This window comes from Hordeum vulgare, chromosome 1H (genome assembly GCF_904849725.1).
Source record: "Hordeum vulgare subsp. vulgare chromosome 1H, MorexV3_pseudomolecules_assembly, whole genome shotgun sequence".
Classification (NCBI taxonomy): domain Eukaryota; kingdom Viridiplantae; phylum Streptophyta; class Magnoliopsida; order Poales; family Poaceae; genus Hordeum; species Hordeum vulgare.
Window position 1 is genome coordinate 434,438,275 of NC_058518.1, and position 25,478 is coordinate 434,463,752.

General features: G+C 41.6%; 1 protein-coding gene across 3 annotated transcripts; it reads left to right on the top strand.

Annotated features, from left to right (window-relative positions):
* Window positions 1-16,536: 16,536 nt before the first annotated feature.
* LOC123443009 (amino acid permease 4-like) lies at window positions 16,537-19,943 on the top strand. 3 transcript variants are annotated; one of them, XM_045119229.1, is made up of 5 exons: window positions 16,537-16,659; window positions 17,853-17,992; window positions 18,103-18,336; window positions 18,468-18,561; window positions 18,649-19,943. In XM_045119229.1, the coding sequence occupies exons 2-5, from the start codon at window positions 17,860-17,862 to the stop codon at window positions 19,655-19,657; spliced, it is 1,470 nt and encodes a 489-aa protein (XP_044975164.1). In that variant the 5' UTR covers window positions 16,537-16,659; window positions 17,853-17,859; the 3' UTR covers window positions 19,658-19,943. The 3 variants fall into 3 exon arrangements, with proteins under 3 accessions (XP_044975164.1, XP_044975173.1, XP_044975157.1); XM_045119238.1 differs by lacking the exon at window positions 16,537-16,659 and adding an exon at window positions 17,336-17,744; XM_045119222.1 differs by lacking the exon at window positions 16,537-16,659 and adding an exon at window positions 17,337-17,739.
* Window positions 19,944-25,478: the final 5,535 nt, after the last annotated feature.

Sequence of the window (25,478 nt, forward strand, 5' to 3'; positions counted from 1 at the left end):
CTCCAAGTTGACTTATGAATATAGATCTTTCCCAAGCATATGACGTTAGCCAAGATGAAGGCGAAATAAGGAATTGGTGAAGATCACCATGACTCTTTCAAGGGAAAAAAAGTAAAGGTACAAGATAGGCCCTTCGCAGAGGGAAGCAGAGGTTGTCATGCGCTTTTGAGGTTTGGATGCGTGTCCTCTTAGTGCGGAGGAACGTCACTTTATATTGCCTCCTGTGATGAAGAACTTTATTATGCAGTCTGTCGCTTCTATGTCTTCCTCATCACAGGTTCGTACAAAGCTTATTTTCCACCCACTAATAGATCATACATATTAGAGTGCAATTTTTATTGCTTGCACGGATGACAACTTACTTGAGGGGTCTTATTCAATCCATAGGTAGGTATGGTGGACTCACATGGCAAAACTGGGTTGAAGGTTTATGGATGCACAAGTAGTATCTTACTTGGTGTGGGAGGTTTTGGCTAATGTGAGGTGGAAGCAATCGTCACATGCTAAGGGATCTCTAATCATATAACATTGTTCAGAGCCAAGCAAACACAATTCATTACATTGTCTTCCTTGTCCAACATCTACTTCTAAGCATGTAATAGTTTAGTGAGTGTTCACAATCATAGATGGTGTCAGAGATGATATATTTATATGTGAACCTCTCCTTCTTTATCACTTCCTATTAATTGCAACAATGACCAAGGTCTACGGTTGTCTACCCTCAAAAAGTTTCAATCATCATTCTTTTTATATGTGAAGCCATCACTTCCCATAAGATCATTACATGATCTTTCATGATTTTGTTCTATTCTCACTCTTTTGATCATGGCAAGAGGCAAAGCCCTTCAACTAAGACACTCTTTATTATATGGCTCACGAGCTCGAATACATTGGGGTGACACAAAGCAAAACTCAAGACTAAAATGCTAAGACTTTTAAACTACTAGAGAAAAAGCAAAACTGAAAAGGAAAACTAAAACAAAGGTAAAGGAAAAAAGATGTGATGGTCATAAAAACTAAAACAAAGGCAAAAAATACAGGGAAATATAAACAAATAAAAAAGCTATAGAAAAATGGTCATAAAAAGAACTACTACGGGAACACAAAACATGATTGTTTACAAAAAATAGTTAGAAATCATATGAATTTATTTGGACAAATGTTTCAATGGATTCATCTTAATTTGAGCAAAAACTGCACGAGCACTAAGGTCGAGTACCAAAAATGAAGTACTGATACATAATTATTAAAAATGACATGTAAACAAAAATATATTGATTACCTTGGTTGTTTTCTTTTGTATTATTTTTCGAGTTTCTTTCCTTTCAACACTCTTCCTTAACTGCAAGGAATAGAAAACACATTAGGAGACATACGATTATGTCATATATATAGCAAATAAAATGCACAGTGTATAAGAGAGTAAAAAAATAAAAACAATGGATGAAACATGAGAATCATCATGGTGAAAAAGGATGTGGTTACCATATTTATCACACCGTCGCAAAGTAGACCATCTAACACTTCAGTTTGAGTTAGATCATCATATATTTCAGGTTCCTATTCCCCATTCTCATCTTCACCGTTCACATCTTTGGAATCACTTTTTCCTTCAAACAATGTTCCACTATTTATTTTAATTTCAACATGCTCCGTACAGGTATCATTGTCATGTTTATCCATTTGTGATGCAATCAGCACACGTTCAAGCCCCAACAAAAACATAAAACAAAATGAGACATAACAAAAATATAAACCGTATATAAAGAAGTTGTGATGTAAGTTGACAAACTTATAGTCACAATATAAGCCCTATATAAGCATGCGGTTGCACACTTATAATTACGACATAAAACCCTATAAAACATAAATGGTTAGACAACTTGCAGTGGTGCAACTACGACAACCCCCTCCCTCTCCCTGTAGTAGTGCAAGTTACGAGAAGCCATAGTAGACATCGGTTATACAAGGTTGCAGTTGCGAGAAGCCCATACAACACATGGGGTTGCGACATACCTTCATAAAGTTGGAGTTGCAAAAATGCCCGATTAGACATGCATCTATGACACACCCCCCCCGGTGCGCAATAGTAGTGCAAGTTGGTACCTACCTTAGAAAAGTTGTAGTTCGCTCAATGCACTAGTAGACATGCACCCACGACAAACACATACAACACATGCGGTTTTGACATACCTTTATAAAGTTGCAGTTGCAACAATGCCCAATTAGACATGCATCTATGACAACACCCCCTGTAGTAGTGCATGTTCTGACCTACCTTAGAAAAGGTGTAGTGCCTCAATGCCCTTGCAGACATGCAACTACAAAAAACCGTACAATGTCATAGTAGACATGCAACTACAAGAAGGTTGCAGTTGTGAGAAATCCCATACAACACGTGCGATGCAACCTACTTTAGAATTGTAGTTGCGACAATGCTCAAGTAGACATACAACTACGACAATCCCCCTTAATAGTGCAAGTTGCGCATATGTTAGACAAAGTTGCAGCTGCGAAAAACCCACACAGCACATGTAGTTGCGACATATGTTATACAAGGTGGTAGTTGCGACAATGCCCTAGTACACATGCAACCGCGAAAACCCCCTATAGTATTACAAGTTGCAACACATGTTAAACAACAGTTGCAAGAAGCCCATACAACACATGCGATTGCGGCCTACCTTTAAAGGGTTGCAGTTGCGATAATGCCCTAGTATATATGAAACTATGACAACCCCCATGTAGTAGTGCAACTTGCGCCTATGTTAGACAAACTTGCAGCTACGAGAAGCCCATACAACACAAACAGTTGCGACCTATGTTATACAAGGTTGTAGTTGCGACAATGCCCTAGTACACATGCAACTACGACAACACCCGTGTAGTATTGCAAGTTGAGACCTATGTTAAACAAAGTTGCAGTTGCAAGAAGCCCATACAACACATGCGGTTGTGCCCTACCTTGAAAAGGTTGCACTTGCGATAATGCCCTAGTAGACATGCAACTATGACAACCCCCATGTAGTACTGCAAGTTGCGGCCTATGTTAGACAACATTGAAGTTGAGATAAGCCCAAACAACACATGCTCTTGCGACATACCTTGAAAAAGTTGAGGTTGCGATAATGCCCTAGTAGACATGCAATCACAATAACCCCCTCCCCCCCTCCGCGTAGTATTGCATGTTGCGACCTACCTTAGAAAAGTTGAAGTTGCGACAATACCCTGGTATAAGACATCTGATGGAAAACCTCACACCGTGATAACATGATACTTACAATCAGGAATCTTGTTGACAAGCCACTTGTCAAAGGTAAAACTAACCCAGCAAGACCTCCTAACATGTCGATAATCCCAATATGAGCCGCATGTATCTCGTTCTCAGGACACGACTGGATGAGCAATCCGTTCAACTAAAACCAGACCTATCTTGGACAACTTGGAGAACTTTTCTATTCTACTTCTTATGAGAGGACAAAAAAGATATGGTCTTGCGTGAGTAAAAACAAAAGATATCTATTATAGTTTGATCTTCATATATGGGTTCGAATCTAAGAGAAATTCTAGAAGATGATTCCTACGTTCAAATGTTCTACTTTTCGAATGCTAAGGAGAAGAAGACGACTGAGTCAAAAAAAGAGAGAGGCTATTTTGGACTTTTATCAAAAAATTGCTTATGTAAGTGGCGTCCTGGTATTTTAGGAGTCCTTATCCGAGGAATTACAAAAAATCAACAAAGAATGTGAATTAGGAAGGATAAGTCAATGAAAAATATGAAAAGGAGACTTAATATTGATAAATCTCAAAACAATACAATCTTGTTACCACAAGATGTATTGGACGCTACGATCCATTTGATTTTAGTGAAAAATGGAACGCATATACTTGATGTTGATATAAAATACATGCAACCCGTGCGGAAAACGTACCTCTAAAATAGATTGTACTTGCGGCATAAACCCTACATAGAACTGCCCCTAAACTAGTTGGCGTGCGCAGATCACTCGGATATAACTAGATACATACTTACTGATTACAACACACATATAGAAACTATTAGACATGTCCTCATTATTGGAAGATAACTAGATACATAGTAAGGTACTAGCTTGCGATGTTTTAGTGCTCCTCCTTTCATTCTGCTCGCATTTTCAAGACACGCACAACGAAATCATGTTCACAATAATAGCTTCAACTTCCATATGCAAATCATCTTTACCCAGTCATCACCACCCATCAGTGTGGCATTGTACACTGTGTACACAACCAGCGCATACCTTGGCCCATGTGCTTTGACATTCAATAACCCTCCAGATATTTGCCTCAGGTCGCCCCTTACAGTGCATGGCATGGTCTCAATAAAGGACAAAAATAGGAAAAACGGGAAGGAAATGTTTAGTAAAAACTACAAAGGAAAAAGAAAAAATACAAACAATTGAAAGTCATGGTACAAAAACTAAAATTACTATGAAGGTCTTGGCGGCATTTTTCACAAAATTCCACCAAGGCTCTGCAGTGTCGTCATCACTGTACGAATGGCAAACTGGACAAACCATCCTGTCATACAAATTTCATGAGAAGAAAAAACATAAATATCACTATTACTTTTTTATATAGGGGAGAACAAAATTTAAAAAAACTAAATAAACTAAATAATTTTTTTCGCATATGATAGTGTGCTATTGGTATCTGCACAATCACACACTATCTATAATCAAACAAAACAAACTGGTAGCTAAAAAAACATGTACCAGATTGACCATTATCAGTCTACATGAACATATTCAGAAAATTCAAGCTTACACTAGTAGAAAATGGGTCTTTCGGTCGAAGCCCAAACCCATATTAGCCCCAGTTCAAACTAAAACCAGGACCAATGCCAGGCATTGGTCCCGGTTCGAGCTGTCAGGCCCTAGCGGGGCAATAGCTCCGGTTCGGTTCGATGCATTAGCCCCGGTTCGCGCCAAAAACCGGGATTAAAGATCCAGCGACTGACACGTGGTGTTCCGCGGTGGTGGCAACCGTTCGTATCCCCCTTTAGTCCCGGTTGGTGGCTCAACCCGGGACTAAAGGTCTGACACGTGGCCTGCCGTAGTGGTGGCAACCGTTGGTATCCCTCTTTAGTCCCGGTTGGTGGCTCAACCTGGGACTAAAGGCCCAAACGGTTTGCATCCCGCTTCCCAAAACCACAACCGAAGCAGAGTCTTTGTCGCGTCGCCATTTCTCTGTTCTTCTTCCTCTGTCGCTCTCGCTCTGTTCTTCCCCTCTCTTCTTCCCTTCTCTTCTTCCACCATGCCAACTCGCTTTGGAGAGGTGCTCGCACATGGCAAGACCAAGCTCGATGTCGTGTACACGAACGAGAGCAGGGAGGTGCCGCATTTTCTTAGACAGTTGAAGGAACGATAGCTTGACGCCGCAGTGGATCATGAGAAGTTCTTGGGGCTTGATCTGGAGTACACGGCCGATCAACGCGGTGTTGCCATCATCCAACTATGTTTCAAACACCATGTCTTGATCTTCCAATGGGCGAGGTAAGTTTTGAGGCTTTCTTTGATCCAAGGTAATGACATGGTAAGTTTATTTGTTTCAATCATAGTTGGTTCCCTTCAAATAGTTGTAGTGAAACAATTTTGATTAGTTGAAGGGGAACACAATCTGATTGGAATAGTGTTCCATAATCTGAAAAATCTTATTAGAATCAACTAGTGTTTAATATGTTCCATTGGAATCATAGTTGGTTCGCTTCAAATAGTTGTAGTGAAACAATTTTGATTAGTTGAAGGGAACACAATCTTATTGGAATAGTGTTCCACAATCTGAAAAATTTGATTGGTTCAATATGTTCCATTGAAATCATAGTTGTAGTGATACAATTTTATGCGGCGTTCTTTGATCCAAGGTTATGAAAATTGCATATAGCTAGTGATCTCTCTAGGTTCCATTGGATTGCAATATGATATGTCATAGTCATGAAAATTGCATATACCTAGTGACCTCTCTAGGTTCCATTGGATAGCTATAGTGATCTCTCTAGGTTCCATTGGATAGCAATATGCAATATGTCTAGCTTATTGAATATTTGCAAAACCGTGGGAGAATATATATATATATGTCATAGTTAATTTACGGTTTCTTGATCAATTCATAGGATATGAAAATTGCATAGGATAGCAATATGTTCCATTTGAATCCTAAAGATAATTTTCTCTTTAGTTGTAGTGAAACATGTTTCCTTATTGCAGCAGTATGTAACATTTGTTCCATTTTAATTTGTTTCTGCTGCAGTAGTGACAAGCATTGTCCAGAACTCATGGACTTCCTTCGCAGCGGCATCACTTCTGCTACCGTTGACATAACGAACGACAAGCTGAATATGAGGTACAGCTTCGGTATTGAGATACCAACTGGTTGCCTCATTGATCTCCAAACGGTATTCAGGCTTCGACATGTCAGGACTTCGATGGCTCATATGGCAGTTGCCTTGATCGACGAGGAGTATGGTAATATGAAGACCAATTTCCCAAAGTCTCAGCACAAACTTTGGGAGAAGGCCCCACTTGATCATATCAACATTGAGTATGCAACAAAAGATGCAGACGTTTCATACGAGTTGTACCGCAAGATTCGAGCCGTCAACTATGGCCAGCATCACCTCGAGGAAGGTGGACATTCTGATTCAGACGATTCAGACGAGTAGTGTTCTCAACATCGAACACTTGTATATATATCTATGGTAGCTATTATTATGTACTGTTTGTACTAGTATCATGTACTGCTTGGACCAATTTATATATGTCTAGTTTCTGTTTGTGCCATTATAGTTTCCAAATTTGAATGGTTTAGCCCTTTCTAACTTCATTTGCTACTTTTGAATGGTTTAGCCCTTTCTAACTTCATGGTATCATGCATTTCGACCACATATATATACAAAAAGTCTTCAGTTTAAATAAGTTCAAAAAATGAAATCCCTTTTGTAACAGATCTGTTTTTGATTAAAACAGTCATTTAAAAATGAAAGACCATTAGTCCCACATGGCGTGCAGCGGAACCACGTGGCGTGCAGCGGAACCACGTGGCGTGCCGCGGAACCACTTTTGTTGTGGGGGTCGCTTTTCCTTCTTCTCCTTGTGCTAGATATTTGTTATGCATTAGGGAAAGAAGGAATAGCGACCATCATCGACGGTTGAAAAATCAGGTGAGGGAGTGTCCACCATACATGAGAGAAGAACAATGACGACTGTTGTTGTGGGGGTCGCTTCTCCTTCTTCTCTTTGTGCTAGATATTTGTTATGCACTAGGGGAAGAAGGAGTAGCGACCATCATCACGGTCGAAAAATCAGGTGAGAGAGTGTCCACCATATATGAGAGAAGAAGCATGTCGACTGTTGCTGTGGGGGTCGTTTCTCCTTCTTCTCCTTGTGCTAGATATTTGTTATGCACTAGGGGAAGTAGGAGTGACGACCAGCATCGACAATTGAAAAATAAGGTGAGCTAGTGTCCACCATATATGAGAGAAGAAGAATGTCGTCTCTTGTTGTGGGGGTCGCTTCTCCTTCTTCTCCTTGTGCTAGATATTTGTTATGTGCCTTTGAATGGTGAATTTTGAACACACAAAAAGTATGAAGTTTAAATAAGTTCAAAAAAATGAAATCCCTTTGTAACAGATGAGTTCTCGTTTGAAACCCTGATACTTTGAGAGAGATTGTCCGTTTTGTACACGAAGTGCATCCAGTTTTTGCCGTAACCCTCTCAACTTTCTCGCACATGCTATGTGGGTGAAATGATGATACCATGCCAACTTGGAACCTTCTCAGAGTTCATTTCAAATGATTTTCAATTTCATGGTCTTATAGCTCAAAATAATCAGTAAATGCATGAAAAATAACAAATGAAGTCAGAAAGGGTTGTAAACTGATGATGTGGCTTTGAATGGTGCATTTTGAACACAGAAAAACTATGGAGTTCAAATAAGTTCAAAAAACTGAAATCCCTTTGTAACAGACGAGTTTCCGTATGAAACCATGATACTTCTAAAGAGATTGTCCGTTTTATACATGAAGTGCATCCAGTATTTGCCATAACCCTCTCAACTTTCTCGCACATGCTATGTGGGTGAAATGATGATACCATGCCAACTTGGAACCTTTTCAGAGTTCATTTCAAATGCTTTTCAATTTCATGGTCTCATAGCTCAAATATAATCAGTAAATGCATGAAAAATAACAAATGAAGTCAGAATGGGTTGTAAATTGATGATGTGGCTTTGAATGGTGCATTTTGAACAAAGAAAAACTATGGAGTTCAAATAAGTTCAAAAAATGAAATCCCTTTGTAACAGACGAGTTTCCGTATGAAACCCTGAGACTTCCAAAGAGATTGTCAGTTTTGTACACGAAGTGCATCCAGTTTTTGTCGTAACCCTCTCAAAATTTCTCGCACATGGTATGTGGGGTGAAATGATGATACCATGCCAACTTGGAACCTTTTTAGAGTTCATTTCAAATGCTTTTCAATTTCATGGTCTTATAGCTCAAAATAATCAGTAAATGCATGAAAAATAACAAATGAAGTCAGAAAGGGTTGTAAATTGATGATGTGGCTTTGAATGGTGCATTTTGAACATAGAAAAACTATGGAGTTCAAATAAGTTCAAAAAAATGAAATCCCTTTGTAACAGACGAGTTTCCGTATGAAACCCTCATACTTTCAAAGAGATTGTCCGTTTTGTACACGAAGTGCATCCAGTTTTTGCGGTAACCCTCTCAACTTTCTCGCACATGCTATGTGGGTGAAATGATGATACCATGCCAACTTGGAACCTTCTCAGAGGTCATTTCAAATGCTTTTCAATTTCATGGTCTTATAGCTCAAAATAATCAGTAAATGCATAAAAAATAACAAATGAAGTCAGAAATGGTTGTAAATTGATGATGTGGCTTTGAATGGTGCATTTTGAACACAGAAAAACTATGGAGTTCAAATTAGTTCAAAAAAATGAAATCCCTTTGTAACAGACGAGTTTCCGTATGAAACCGTGATACTCCCAAAGAGATTGTCTGTTTTGTACACGAAGTGCATCCAGTTTTTGCCGTAACCCTCTCAACTTTCTCGCACATGCTATGTGGGTGAAATGATGATACCATGCCAACTTGGAACCTTCTCAGAGTTCATTTCAAATGATTTTCAATTTCATGGTCTTATAGCTCAAAATAATCAGTAAATGCATGAAAAATAACAAATGAAGTCAGAAAGGGTTGTAAACTGATGATGTGGCTTTGAATGGTGCATTTTGAACACAGAAAAACTATGGAGTTCAAATAAGTTCAAAAAAATGAAATCCCTTTGTAACAGACGAGTTTCCGTATGAAACCATGATACTTCTAAAGAGATTGTCCGTTTTATACATGAAGTGCATCCAGTATTTGCCATAACCCTCTCAACTTTCTCGCACATGCTATGTGGGTGAAATGATGATACCATGCCAACTTGGAACCTTTTCAGAGTTCATTTCAAATGCTTTTCAATTTCATGGTCTCATAGCTCAAATATAATCAGTAAATGCATGAAAAATAACAAATGAAGTCAGAATGGGTTGTAAATTGATGATGTGGCTTTGAATGGTGCATTTTGAACACATAAAAACTATGGAGTTCAAATCAGTTCAAAAAAATGAAATCCCTTTGTAACAGACGAGTTTCCGTATGAAACCCTGAGACTTCCAAAGAGATTGTCAGTTTTGTACACGAAGTGCATCCAGTTTTTGTCGTAACCCTCTCAACTTTCTCGCACATGGTATGTGGGTGAAATGATGATACCATGCCAACTTGGAACCTTTTTAGAGTTCATTTCAAATGCTTTTCAATTTCATGGTCTTATAGCTCAAAATAATTAGTAAATGCATGAAAAATAACAAATGAAGTCAGAAAGGGTTGTAAATTGATGATGTGGCTTTGAATGGTGCATTTTGAACACAGAAAAACTATGGAGTTCAAATAAGTTCAAAAAAATGAAATCCCTTTGTAACACACGAGTTTCCGTATGAAACCCTCATACTTTCAAAGAGATTGTCCGTTTTGTACACGAAGTGCATCCAGTTTTTGCCGTAACCCTCTCAACTTTCTCGCGCATGCTATGTGGGTGAAATGATGATACCATGCCAACTTGGAACCTTTTCAGAGTTCATTTCAAATGCTTTTCAATTTCATGGTCTTATAGCTCAAAATAATCAGTAAATGCATGAAAAATAACAAATGAAGTTAGAAAGGGTTGTAAATTGATGATGTGGCTTTGAATGGTGCATTTTGAACACAGAAAAACTATGGAGTTTAAATAAGTTCAAGAAAATGAAATCCCTTTGTAACAGACGAGTTTCCGTATGAAACCCTGATACTTCCAAAGAGATTGTCCGTTTTGTACACGAAGTGCATCGAGTTTTTGCCTCTAGTATTATTGAAACTAAAATTATATAGAATTTTGTTACAAACTTTAATAGCAAAAAGAATTATCATAAAAGAAAATAAATAAGTAATTAGAATTTTGTTCAAAACATTAAAAGCAAAAAGAATTATCATAAAAGAAAATAAATAAGTAATTAGAATTTTGTTACAAACTTTAATAGCAAAAATAATTATCGTAAAATAAAATAAATAAGTAATTAGAAACAAAAAAGAAAGCAAAAAACAGGAAAAAAATTTAAAAAAGTGCCACCTAGAGGGCCACCACAGCGTGCATACGACTAGAAACCCATTACTAGGGCCAGGATGCAGGCCTGCAGTAGGCCCAATAGGCCCACAAGCACAGAGAGTGAATTTAGGCCCGTAAGCCTGCAGTAGAGAGGAGCTCGAAGTGGTTTGTTCGGCAGGGCTTATAAACCACTCCGAGCCCCTCTCGGCTAGCGAGGCGGGACTAAACATAGCACCGCACCGCGCAAGGCCTTTGGTCCCGGTTGGTGGCACCAACCGGGACTAAAGGGAGGCATTGGTACCGGTTTGTGCCACCAACCGGTACCAATGCCTCTCCTTCCCGCCCTTTGGGCTGCTGAAAAGAGACCTTTGGTCCTGGTTGATGCCATCAACCGGGACTAAAGGTGGTGCTATATAAGCGACAGTTTAGAAATTTTGATCTCTCCCCCTCTCTCCATTCGATCCCGACGCCGCCAGGCTGCCCGTCTCGCCGCCTCGCCGTCCCGCGCCGCCCCGACACCGTCGCCGCCCCGCCCCGCGCCCATGCCCCGCGACGCCACCGGCCCTTGCCCGTCGCCGCCCCGCCACGGCCCGCGCCGCAACTCACCGTCGACCGTCGCGGCGCCGCCCCGCCCCGTGCCGCACCTCACCGTCGCCGTCACCATGAGCAAAGATTTTTTTTCTATTAAAAGATTTTTTTGTGATATTATTGTTGAATATGCATGTTTGTATGTTCATATATATGCAAAGATCGAATATGTCAATTTTTTATGATTTTTTTCTGTTCATAGAATTTTTATGATTTTTTTTGTTGTAATTTTGTTCATAGAATTTTAATGATTTTTTTGTTCATAGTATTTTCTTTGTCAATTTATGTATATGTTCATATTGTGTATGTATAGGAAAATTATGTATGATCAAAGTCATTTATGAATATGTTCATATTTAGAATAGAGGAAAAAGGAAAAAATAAGAAGAGAAAGTGGTTAATATAATTAGTTAGAAAAATAATAGAACTATAGTTAAACTAGTTTATTTTTAGTAAGTACTACTTTATTTTATTTATAGTAAGTGCTTCATATATAGTTGAACTAGCTAGTTGATTTAATAAACTACTTTATTTTACTATATAAAGAAGTAGTTTGTTTTTAGTAAGTACTACTTTATTTATTTACAGTAAGTTCTTAGTAGTTGAACTAGTTGATTTAATTAATAAAACTACTTTATTTAACTATATATAGAAGTAGTTGCCGCATTGACGTCGACTTGTTGTTATATATAATCGTGACACACTTTATTTAACTATGTATGATGATGATTAATTAGTAGGACTTGTTGTTATATATGATGATGCATGATGCGAGCATGAAGAGTTATTATATATAGATGTTTAATTCTTTCAATATATGTATAGTGTGTCACGATTATATTGTTGTTTACACACATTTACCACATTAAAACAGGAAATGTCTGACGATGGATATTGCGAGTGTGAATATTGCGGCGACTCTCGGATTATGTGCGACATGCCTCACTTGCGAGACGATAGGTTCTTCAGCATGAAGCTTGACGAGAACGGCGATATGTACCTCCCTTGCCATGCAAGAAGATATGTGTTGGAGAGGCTAGGTTTCGAAGACCACGAGAGAATTGAGACAAGGAGCGCTAAGCTGAGGACTATACATGGTCACACATTTGTTATCCAAGTATTTAATTCAGTTTTTCAAACAGAATTTGGGTGCCCAAAGTGGGAAGATCTTGGCAAGGCATATGGGTTTCAGAAGGGAATGAAAATCACCTTCGATCTTCGTCCTGAAGATAATATGCCAGACAACATCGACATTTGGGTGGTTATCAATGATATGCTTCCTGTTTTACCTCCATGTGAGTTTCTCAACCATATTTGTCAAGTAATTTGCATTTATATTTATAAATAGTTAGTGTAGTCAACCTGTTTTCCTCTCGCAATTTACATGTCATGTGGTGTTCATCGTCTATTAAAACTTTGGCCACACGTTGCAGGTTCCTAGTTATTGGGCCATAGTTATAATTATATCATGTTACATGTTGTACAAACAAGAACAACCCAAATTGTCCTTTGAATGATCGTAGCACATGTGGTCGTTTTGAATTGTTTATATAATGCCCACATCTTGTGGACAATTACAAAAATTCTAAGTATTTTTGAAACATTAAATTATTACAAAATTTGGGTGGTTGTCGATGATATGCTTCCTGTTTTACCTTCATGTGAAGTAATTTGCATTTATATTTAGAAATAGTTGGTGTTCATCTATATACTAAATTTGTTAAATTATAATTTACAGCTTATTTCGTTGCTTCGACTGAATTACGAAAATTAATTGACACGACACACTACACGTATGGATCACATCTAACTTGGGAGGAGAAGGACCATCTTCTCCACTTTATTGTTGCTGGTGTTCTGGCTTCTAGGGATACCATCCCGTATCATTTTGGAATTGGACAAAATTATTCATTTTATATGCCACTAGTGCATAGGTTGAGTCCAGATGACATTCGCCGAAATGTCTTGGTAAGAGTTTCCTAATTAAGTACGCTCCACTATTGCATAAATGGTGTTGATTACATTGCTAACTAGGTTATTATTATGTTCTTCAACAGCAACTGCCACATGATGTAGTGCCTCCGTTAATGGACCCAGAAGGTCAAATGAGAATTAGAAGCCCGCTGAAGGCTGAGTTCTATGCTCCATACTTGATTAACTTCAAATCAAGATCAAAAAGACTCCAAATTAAAGCATGGAGAGAAATAAAGAAGGTTCGCAAGCCACAAGCTGGAGACCGTTGGATCTCTGTGATTCATCATGGAGCCATAGGTGTTATTCTGTTTTACGACATTATATCTAAGAGCGAGGACTAGGTCTTATGAGAGACAAGTTATTCTAGTTTATATTATTACTTGACATGATCGATTAATTAGGATGCATGATGCATATGATGACTATATATATATTATGACGTTTCTCTGTTTTATTTTATGTGTATCATATGATAACTTGGTATATGATTAAGTTGATGATGAGTTGTTAGATGATCGATTAGAATACTATTGCCATTCGACGAAAATGATATGAAATGATATAGTGTAAAAAAGATGCATATATGTGCATGTAACTCGTCTCTACATTTTGTAAATATATTCGACAAAGCACGACGGATGACCAAGCACGGAGATATATAAGAGAAGACACTTTTCTCTATTAGCTTGCTAATAACAACCTAAATTAACCCCTAAACCAGCCCCTTTAAAAAAACTCAGCTCCATCCAGGTGCTGACGCGTGGATGCCTTTTGGTCCCGGTTGGTATCATCAACCGGGACTAAAGGCCCCCCTGCTTGGCCTGGCCGCAGCGGCCACGTGGAGGCCCACCTGTCCCGGTTCGTGTAAGAACCGGGACTAAAGGCAAAGGGCATTAGTAACGACCTTTTTGTCCCGGTTCCGAAACCGGGACAGAAGGCCCTTATGAACGGGACAAAAGTCCTTTTTCTACTAGTGTTATCTGGCCGAACTGAAAAAAGGTTTAACTAAAAATAGACCAAAAGGTCACCAAAATGTTAAAACTGCTGGTAGATTAGTGCTTCTCATTAGTTCTGATCTATGCACTATTTTAGTATTCACCCCGCATAAAATATTCATTCATTTATCATATATACAGAATAAAAAGGCACTGCAAACCTACTATAAAGACAACAACTCAGAATCGCACTCAAAAACATCATCTACGACATGTATCAAAAACATCCCTGTGTTGGTAGTTTAAATATTTAGGAACATAGGTGGTAGCAGTGACATGCTAAGGTACACAAAAAACACGAAGACCAACAATAAAAAAAACTTAACAATGAAATACTGAATAGAGCAAAAAATACTAGCTACAAAATAAAATAACGGCATCACTACAATGCACATGTTGCCACTTTAGTGAACATAAAAAAGATAACTAGAGTTTACTCTAGAATCTCTCATTACTGAACACCGCCTACTGAAAATAGTGCATATATGTTGCCACTACTATTCCTTTGCTATTACTAAACACTCAGACCACTTTAGTGATCATGATGCCACTTCAGTGAACCCACTATAAAAAAAACTTGCAGAAGCACTATCCTACTGAACATCAACCTAGAATATTTCATTACTCAAAGAACTAAAAAAACATATGTACAAAAACAGAAAAAAAAATGACCAAACGACGCATTCTACGGCTGTGTCATAAAAAAAACATAACCTAGTTTCTCACATTGTAAAAAGAAAATATTACTAGAGTCGAAACATCTACTGAAAATAGCCCCTACATAACATGTGTTTGCATCAGGACCTACAACACCTACTTCTAAAAAGGAACTAAAATGGGCTAGCAAACCCACCATCCCTGAACAAAGGGACGAAAATGGACTAGCACACCTATCTACAAGTCCTACAAAAAAAGAAAAAAGTGTGCAACTGAAAAAAAAAATGTTACTTTCGAAATGAGATAACAAAGGGAATCCCATCCACCACATCCATCAAAAATCTCTTGTTCAACCCTGTGTCAACCCTAGTGACAAAACCATATATCAACCCCTAATCCCCTCCCCTCCCCCTCCCCCTAAAAGAGACAAATCTACATCAATCCCTAAACAACCTCTCCATTCTATACATCACATCTGCACTAACCCTAGAAATGACTTACTTGAATAAAAAAGAAAAATAACCTTGGGAGAAATGCCTTACTTAAATAAACGGGACGCATAAAACGGCAAACTCCTCTCCCCTTTCAGCTCTCGCCCTTCCAGCGATTCTGTAGATGTGAGGAAGACGAACACATGTGATGTGGGGGATGGGAGACACAAGACGGAGATAAATGGATGATTCGGGACGCTTCGCCTAGCCGATCCACCGAACGGTCCGAGGTAACTGCAGAAAACGGGCCGCTCCAGGCGAGCAGAAACGGGCGACGACAGACTTAGACAACGGGCAAACACCTACAAGCACGAATCGCGGCGCGAAAAAAGATCCAACGAGTGATAAGGTGAACGCGCCCAAAACTGAAACTCGGCTATTGCTATCTCTTTATTCTTTGTACTTACCATGGTACGATGAATAGATTAAAAGTTTCTTAAAATAAAAAATCATGGGTGGCTTCTAGTTTTCTTAGCTAGACTACCTGACTCTTAAGAGGTTGTTAATTCAGTCTTCATCAACTAATCACTCTATTTCTCGAATTTAAGCTAGTCCTAGCTAGCTAGCACACCGCTAATACTTTGGTTGCTCATTGCAAACATGAGACGTGTACAGTGTATGCAGCAATCAGCGGAGCTGTTTTGTTAAGGTCCCTGATTGGCAGGAGTTCTGGAGAAGGCCACAACAACAGTAATAGAATATGTTCGCCCCACACACAAATCCAACTCAAGCATATACCATATCCAACATTTCACTTCTCACCGCTAAATTACCTCTGTACTTGCCGTTAGGAGCCACACATTTCGACGTTTTGCAGAAAATGTGAGAAACCATGGGCACGAAGTCTTCCCTATTTTTCACAATCTATCCGGGAACAAGATCGTGATACGATCCCTAGTGGGCGATCAACTTACTTAATCTCGTGGCCGAGAGGAGTACCGAACATATTCTAGGCCGCGGAAAAAAGGATGGTCGAGAACCTGTGGGGTACAAACACCCAAGGGCCTCCCTTGAGCCTTGAAGTGATAGTATAGTACAGTATCATCCAGCCATGCATTGAACATGGAACACGCCAGACACACATTGTGCACCCTAAAGCCAGCCCTGCCCACCCCTATAAATACCGTGGCCATTGGGCACACTTGAACACACCATCACAGCAAGTTTAACCCCATCTCTTGACACAACACTTTGATAGCCCTGAACTTTCCTCGTGACACTCTCTTGCAAGGAGAGAGGTGGTCAAGGAGAGGATACTTTTTGCAAAGGTAAGAAAACGCAATGCATGCATCAAAAGATAGATAGTATCTAGTAGAGCATGCACTGTTGCGATCTTATCCTATCTTTGGTGCATGCAGCTACCGCATAGTTTGTTGTCAGAGATTTAATTCCATTCCATGGCCTTAGCTTGGGTTATGACTTATGAGTACCCTAGATATTTGATGATCTTGCGTGGGAGCATGCATGCACATGCGTGCAGGTGCAGGTGTCATCGTTTTCAGTCGGGCGTGTGTAACAACTTGCTAGCGAGGTAGGCACGCTGTTCTCGCTGACCAATGCAGCTATAGCTACAGTGAGGAGACAGTGCAAGAAGCAAGTTGACATGTGTGCCCGGAGACAATAGAGAGGAGGGGTCCAACCATTACACCGATCGGCCACGTTTTTTTTTCCTTTGTGCCACTAGCTAGAGGAGTGTCGCGTGGTCCATCCTTTTGCAAAAAACCCTGGCCATCAATTCATGAAACAAATTTAGCTGAGCAATTTTCTTTTTGTTTTACATTGGATTTTCCTCATAGAGATATAGTATGTCCCAATAAACAACAAGTTTGCATGCTACACCCATGCATGCATACCACTTGATCTTTGAGCTATCGTATATATGTAGTGTCTACACTTCGCAAAAAAAAAAAGAGCATATGTAATGTATACATACGCGATCATCTGACCAAGTGGGTGAGACACGCATGACATATTCTTCTTCGCATAGTAGAGGCATCAAGCAATGCTCTACCAGCCCATAACATCGGCTTCAACTTAAAGATCGCCGAGAACAGATGCTATATACCCATGGGGGTACGCTAAAAAAATTCCCTAGAGCATCCCCACTTCCTCGAGCCCAACCCGAATGAACACCCACCAACCTTCCAGGCAGGCGCCTATAAATTGCCGCCCCCACTCTCATCTCTTCCTCACACTGCACTCGCTCGCCCCTTCCCTGATCCGTCGCCCACTATACCACCTTGGGTCGATTTAGTGGAGCGGTAAACCGGCCGCCTTTGAATTCCACCCCGCGTCCCGCTCCCTACCTCGTCCTCGTTGACGTTGTAATCGCGGTGCTACTTACCTAGGTGAGGTACAACGAGATATAAATACTGCTGCTGCGACTATACATAGCGATCGAACTGTACTGTGTGCTCTAGCTGTGGTCTCACTGCTCGATCGGGTGTTGTGGCTGGTGCAGGAGTGAGATGGGGCAGAACGGCGTGGGCAAGAACTACTATCAGGGGACGGCGGCGGCGGCCATGGAGGTGTCCTCCGTGGAGCACGGCCAGGCGGCGGCCTCCAAGTGCTACGACGACGACGGCCGCCTCAAGCGCACCGGTAAGGACGGAACTGATGCTACGCTAGCTGCTCGCGCCCGTGTGCTGATGCCGCGTACGTACGTGGCGTGATGAACTGACGTGGACGTTTGGTTCTTCGGCGTGCCGCAGGGACGATGTGGACGGCGAGCGCCCACATCATCACGGCGGTGATCGGGTCCGGGGTGCTGTCGCTGGCCTGGGCCATCGGGCAGCTCGGCTGGGTGGCCGGCCCCGCCGTCATGCTGCTCTTCTCCCTCGTCACCTACTACACCTCCTCGCTGCTCTCCGACTGCTACCGCTCCGGCGACGAAACCACCGGCAAGCGTAACTACACCTACATGGACGCCGTCAACGCCAACCTCAGTACGTCTGCATGATTGCCACTGTTCACCGAGCTCGTGTAATTTGCAGCTGCATGCATGCATGCATGCATGCGGAGGCAGCCTAGAGCAGAGCTCACTCTGTTTCCCTCTCCTGTGGATTTCGTCGAGCAGGTGGCATCAAGGTCCAGCTCTGCGGGTTCCTGCAGTACGCCAACATCGTCGGCGTCGCCATCGGATACACCATCGCCGCCTCCATTAGCATGCTGTGAGTACCCAAACTTTCTGCAACGATGATCTTGATCTGTGGCTGCTGGTGAACGTGAACTTACCGGTGCTTGTAACTTGCATGCAGTGCGATCAAGAAGGCCAACTGCTTCCACGTCAAGGGGCACGTGAACCCGTGCCACATCTCGAGCACGCCCTACATGATCATCTTCGGCGTGGCGGAGATCTTCTTCTCCCAGATCCCGGACTTCGACCAGATCTCCTGGCTCTCCATCCTGGCTGCCATCATGTCCTTCACTTACTCCATCATCGGCCTCAGCCTCGGCATCGTCCAGGTGGTCGCCAACAAGGGCGTCAAGGGCAGCCTCACCGGCATCAGCATCGGCGTCGTCACGCCCATGGACAAGGTGTGGCGGAGCCTCCAGGCGTTCGGTGACATCGCCTTCGCTTACTCCTACTCCCTCATCCTCATCGAGATCCAGGACACCATCAGGGCGCCACCGCCGTCCGAGTCCAAGGTCATGCGCCGCGCCACCGTCGTCAGCGTCGCCACCACCACGCTCTTCTACATGCTCTGCGGCTGCATGGGCTACGCCGCCTTCGGCGACAACGCCCCCGGGAACCTCCTCACAGGCTTCGGCTTCTACGAGCCCTTCTGGCTCCTCGACATCGCCAACGCCGCCATCGTCGTCCACCTCGTCGGCGCCTACCAGGTTTACTGCCAGCCCCTGTTCGCCTTCGTGGAGAAGTGGGCGCAGCAGAGGTGGCCCAAGTCCCGGTTCATCACCGGAGAGATCCAGGTCCCGCTCATCTCCTCCGGCTTCAAGATCAACCTCTTCCGCCTGACGTGGCGGTCCGCGTTCGTGGTGGCCACGACGGTGGTGTCGATGCTGCTGCCATTCTTCAACGACGTCGTGGGGTTCCTCGGCGCCATCGGGTTCTGGCCACTCACCGTCTACTTCCCCGTGGAGATGTACATTGTGCAGAAGAAGATACCCAAGTGGAGCTCACAGTGGGTGTGCCTCCAGCTGCTCAGCCTCGCCTGCCTAATCATCACCATTGCTGCCGCCGCCGGATCCATCGCCGGGATAATGTCCGATCTAAAGGTCTACAAGCCTTTCTCCACGACTGACTGATCGATGCCTGGCCGTCGCATGAATGCACAGATCCTCGATGGACAGAATATGCCTAAAAGTTCTAATTAATTAATCAACCAATTATCACACGTTCGCTGAAAATTGCAAGTTCAAGTAATTGTTGCTTCCAAACAGCCGGTGTAACACCGGTGCTGATGATTTCATTTTCCTTTGTTTGCAATCCATTGTGTTAACTGAAAAATGGTAGAGAGGAACCAAATAGTGTACTTCCAAAGTGGTGTGATTGTAAGTACGTTATGAGAAACGAATGTTCTTATGATAATTACTCCTTCAGTAGTACTCTCTCTACTTAAATACTAGCTTGTAGTTGAGAAAATTAGACTATTTTTTTCCAACAAGTTTTTAGGTACAAAGTGAGTATTAAAGATCATTATCCAGATGAGCCTGAGTTTCTTCTTGGTATCCATCACTTTGTCTGGCTGACACTCTATATCTGCTTTACCTGCCTTTTCTAATAATTAAATGGACAAATTATTTATTTTAACTTTGCACTACTCAGTTTGCCTGAAAAATATTGGCATGGATTTATGGCGAAAGGAATAAAAACAATTTGACAAAGAGGGTAGGCTTACATGATATGTTTTTCTAAGTTTCAGATCAGCTCATTGTGTCGGACAGTCGAAGCACCGTCCTCTAGACATTTGCACCAACAAAACAAAATAAAGTGACACCAAAGGCCCGAATCATAATAGATTATGATAATCTGAATTATGAAGATATATTATATAATCTGGTTTATAAAAATAATCTAGGTGAACATGTTTGAAGGCCAGATTATATAAACTGTAATCCAGGTCTTACATTGCATAATGACCTGTCTGTCCTCTGTTTTTTTTAAAGAGGAGGGTGGTGGTGGTAGGAATGTAATTATCTCCAACTTTACAAGGGTAATGGGTCATTAGCAATCCATAATCTGATTTTAGCTGATGTAGAGTAGATTATGAGTTTTTAATAATCTATCCATCTAGTTTTTATAATCTACGCCATAATCTGTCCTGTTTGAAGACACAATAGATTATAAAAACTGGATTATATAATCTGGGTGGTTCCAAACAGGACCTAAGTGATCAATGTAAAAATCAGCGAAGAAACCGGCATCGCGAGCATCACAACGTGCTACTCATAAAACAAGGACAACCACCAAAATGACGCTAGAACAGACAAATGTCCAGAATTTATTTATTTTTCCGATAAAGAGTATATATTAATATCGAGGAGATACCAATTACATCCAACCTCTGCAACAAAGCAATGCCCTAATTGCATGACGGATGCACACAGCCAAAAAACAAAGAAGAAACTAAAAAAAGAAAAGTCCCGCTACAGAGTTCCAGTACTTGCAACAGCGGCACAACCACCACCAAGACAACACATGATCTTCAAATACTCTAAAAACGACGCCTTCAAGAAGGAAACGGTGCACAAGCATCAGCTTCGCCCGATCGTAAATCTTGGGTTTTCACCCTGGAGATAATGCCCACTCTCAAAGCAATGTCTTCAATAAGACCATTGCGAGGCACAACCAATTAAGGCAGACCTTGGATTTTCATCCTGAAAGGTAGGACCTTGAACTTCACTTGTGATGCCACCTCCACTTACATACCACTGCTACGAATCCAAAACTCCAAGCAAATTCCTCATTGTCGTAGGTTATAATCACCAGTACTAGTCCTCCAATCTTGACTTTCATGACATTCTCCGCCTCTCACTTTACCATAGAGTAAGATATCTCCTGATGGAACTAGATAGTAGAGCTTCCCGCCGCTCCCTCCTTAATGGAGAACCAATGGGCACGACCGAATTCCACCCGATCCAGCAATATCCAGGCATAACACGCCCATGGTAGTTCGCCAGCGGAGCCTTCCGGAACCCGCCACTCGAACCAGATTAGAAAGTTCGTGTATCAGGCAGATCTTCGTCTTGGCGCAAGAGGAACACTAGGACCGTCGCCTTTATTCAAGCACGCCAGCAGGCCCCACCATTGCCATAGGTTTGCATTACCTTCGGCCATGATCGCCCGCCCGTCCCTGTCAACCCATCCACGCCTCCCTTCGGCGCGTCGACAGACGCCGCTCATGGGCTAGTGTCGTCGCCTTGTTGTCATAACTCCACTGCGCCGCTAAGGAGGCGAATCCCCTACTCGAAGGGATCCAGGAGGCTACGCAGAGGACGCAGTAGCTGGGCGGAGGAAGGGGGCACCACAACCGGCTGGGGAGGCCCTAGATCCAATCGGGGTGGATGGGGGCGGCGTCCCAGGAGTCGGGGCGAGGCCACCCACGGCAGCAGCTAGTCGGGGTAGGGACAACTGCCACGGGGCTTCCCTGGATCCCGGTCGGATCTGGGCTGCCACGCCTGAGGACGCGAGTTCTGTCCTATCCGGTCACTGATCGGACGTGTATGCGGGCGTATAAAGGATCATTTGCGGCGTTCAGTTATAGATGCTCTAATCGTTATGGAGTGCACTACAAACAATCATGAAGATGATGGTTGTGCTAGACTTGCTCTAATACGACTGCAAAACACACACACACATGTACAGCCACACATGCTCACCATCGACATGGTATGACACCCATATGCCACCCTACATGCCTGCATTATTCTCTCGTGCAGCTCACATCCTACAGCCCACACACCATCATGCTATATGATGACCCACAGCTGCACTGGATCAGTTTAGCTCTTTCCCTAAGTATTGAGTATCCTTTTTTTTCGAACCGGGCTCCTCCCTTTCCATTATATCATAACGGAAATACAATGTCTTTTGGGCCAGAACCAGAAAAAGAAAGGAAAGGAAAGAAGCGAGCTCGTGACAATACCAGGAAACCCACCGTCTACGCATGTCATCAGGAACGTAGACTATGGGGCGAAAACTTGGTATCATCAAAAACCACGCCAAGCAAACTAGCCTACCAACTTAAAAGTACCACGTAAACATCCCCATACAACACATCGCCAACCCAGGCTTAAAAAGTTCAAAAGCGCAATGACCAAACTGAGATCACAGAGAGAGATAGCTATTTTGGTTGCCACCAGCCCATCCAGCAACACCATCAGATCTCCTGCAACCTTCACATGTATCACAACTTCTCCCTATCTTCTTCTTCATTAGCTTGTTCAGTAGCTTCCGGCATCGGAGGCCCGCACAACAACAACATCTGAGATGCATTCTCTTTCAGCATTTCGGCACCTTTTTTGACCACCTCCATCATCACAGGTTTCTGTAAGCCCGCCCAGTAGTTAAGAAATGCATAAGTTGTAAAAACAATCTCAAAAGGGGTATTGATCCATTTCCTCTCGAAGGTGGCACGATTCCGGGCCAACCACATTGCCCAACAGATTCCAGCTAAGCCAACAGTATAAAAATCACAAAAGCCAGGTAAAAAAGCATACATCCACGCATAAAACTGCCATATAGAATTTGGAACATAACTAGTTCCAAACATAGCCCCCACAGTCCTCCAAACTACCCTGGCTACTAGACAGAAAAAGAGTAAGTGTTGTGCCGATTATGGCTGTTCACAGAATGAACATTTGGGATCCCCCTGCCATTGTCGTTTCTTCATGTTGTCTCTAGTAATAATAGAATCTTGGCAAAGTTGCCATATGAAAATTTGTATCTTCAGAGGAATCTTGGCCCCCCAAATCCATTTATAATAGGATCCAACAAGTTTTTTTTTCCAAACACCTGTACATAGATTTAGTTGAGTATTCTCTGGAGTTGTCCAACTTCCAGTATATCTCATCATCCTTATCTTTATCAATCTTCTTCAGCACGTACCCCTTCATCTCATCCCACTTTTGAAGCAGTTCACTGGAAAATCTTCTTCTAAATGAAGAAAGATGATTCATATTATTCATCTTGTCCACAGTACATTCCTTATCCATACATATTTCAAACAAATCAGGGTATTTGTCTTTTAGAAGGAAATTACCCCCAGATCATCTAGCGAACGACTAGCTATATTTCCCTTATTCACCTGGATCCCTCTACCATCCATATAGTGTTCTTTGACTTTCAATATTGCTTTCCAACATGGCGAGTCATTAGCTTTCTGTTTGACCCTAGCCACTAAGAATTTTTGAAGATATTTAGCTTTCACAATATCCTGCCACAGTCCTTCCTTATTTTCTAGTTTCCACCACCATTTTGCCAGCAGGCTAATATTTTGTTTCCTCAAATCCTTTACCCCTGGCCCCCTTTCATCTTGGATCTACAAACACGAGTCCATTTCACTATATGATAACATTTCCTCCCATTACGATGCCAATTTTTTTCTCCTAGGCCTGTACCATCTTTCAAGAGTAGTTTTCTTAATCAAGAATATGTACATATAATACGATGGAATGTGCGACAGTACAACATTGACTTTAATAAGTCTGCCTCCGCTAGACAAGGTTTCGCTGATCCAGGCTTCCCCATGGCTAGTAAATTTATCATCAACAAACAACTAGTCATTGCCCTTAAGGCCAGCATAGCTGACAGGCATGCCCAAGTATTTAATGGGAAACGATCCAATTTCACAGTTAAACATTTCAGGATAATTTCTCATTGTTTCATCATCAGCACCGACCGGAAAAATCTCACTTTTCAAAAAATTGGTCTTTAGGCCTGACATAATCTCAAACAGATACATCAACAATTTGATATTAAGAGCATTTCTAGGGTTATCTTCAAAGCATAAGATGGTGTCATCTACATATTGTAATATAGCTACCCCATGTTTCACTAAGTCCGCTGCTAATCCTGTAAACATGCCATTTTCCTGCGCCTTAAGAACCATCTTTGTCAGGCAATCAACTGCCAAATTAAACAAGAAGGGAGAGAAGGGGTCACCCTGTCTCACCCCTTTAGCACTTTGGAAATATTTCCCCACCTCATCATTCAACTTCACGCTGATAGTGCCCCCCCCCCATCAAGATTTTCTTAACCCAATCTATCCATTGGGTGTTAAACTTCCTTTTTCTATGACATTCTAACAGGAAGTCCCAATTTACTTTGTCATAAGCTTTTTCAAAATCGAGTTTGAGCACAATCCGAGGTTTCTTACAAGCATAGGAGTGGTGCAGAATTTCATGAAGCGACATAATTCCACCCATGATATCTCTTTTCTTAATGAAAGCGTTTTGGTGCCTGCTAAACAGAATATCAACAAAAGGTTCCAACCTAATGGTAAGCACTTTAGTAATCAGTTTGTACACACATCAAAGCAAGCATATAGGTCTGAATTGTTGCATTTTATTAGCCCCGACCACCTTGGGAAGCAGAGTTATAATACCATAGTTAATTCTCTCCACATCAAGCTTATTCTCGTAAAACCACTCAAAAAGCAACATCACATCATTTTTCACAATATCGCAGCAATATTGAAAAAATTCAATTGGAATGTTATTAGGACCACGCGCTTTATTATGTTCCATAGAAAACAAAGCATTTTTAATCTCCGTGTTCGAAAATGGTCTCAGGAGAATAAAATTTTCAATATCACCCAGCTTTTCCTTCTCTACCCACATATTACTGTCAATCCCGCACAAGTTTCCAGGAGCAGGACCAAGAAGTTCTTTGTAAAAACCAGTGGCATGTTTAAGTAGATTTTTGTTTCCTTCTATCACCGTATCTCCACAATTAAGCGATAGAATTGTATTTCTCCTCCTTCTACCATTCACCGTCCTGTGGAAATATTCAGTATTGCTATCACCCTTCAACAACCAGTTTTCATGAGATTTTTGCAACCAGGTTACCTCCTCTTCTAATAAGAGGTTATTCAACTCAATTAGAAGGTCAACCTTTTTACAGTAA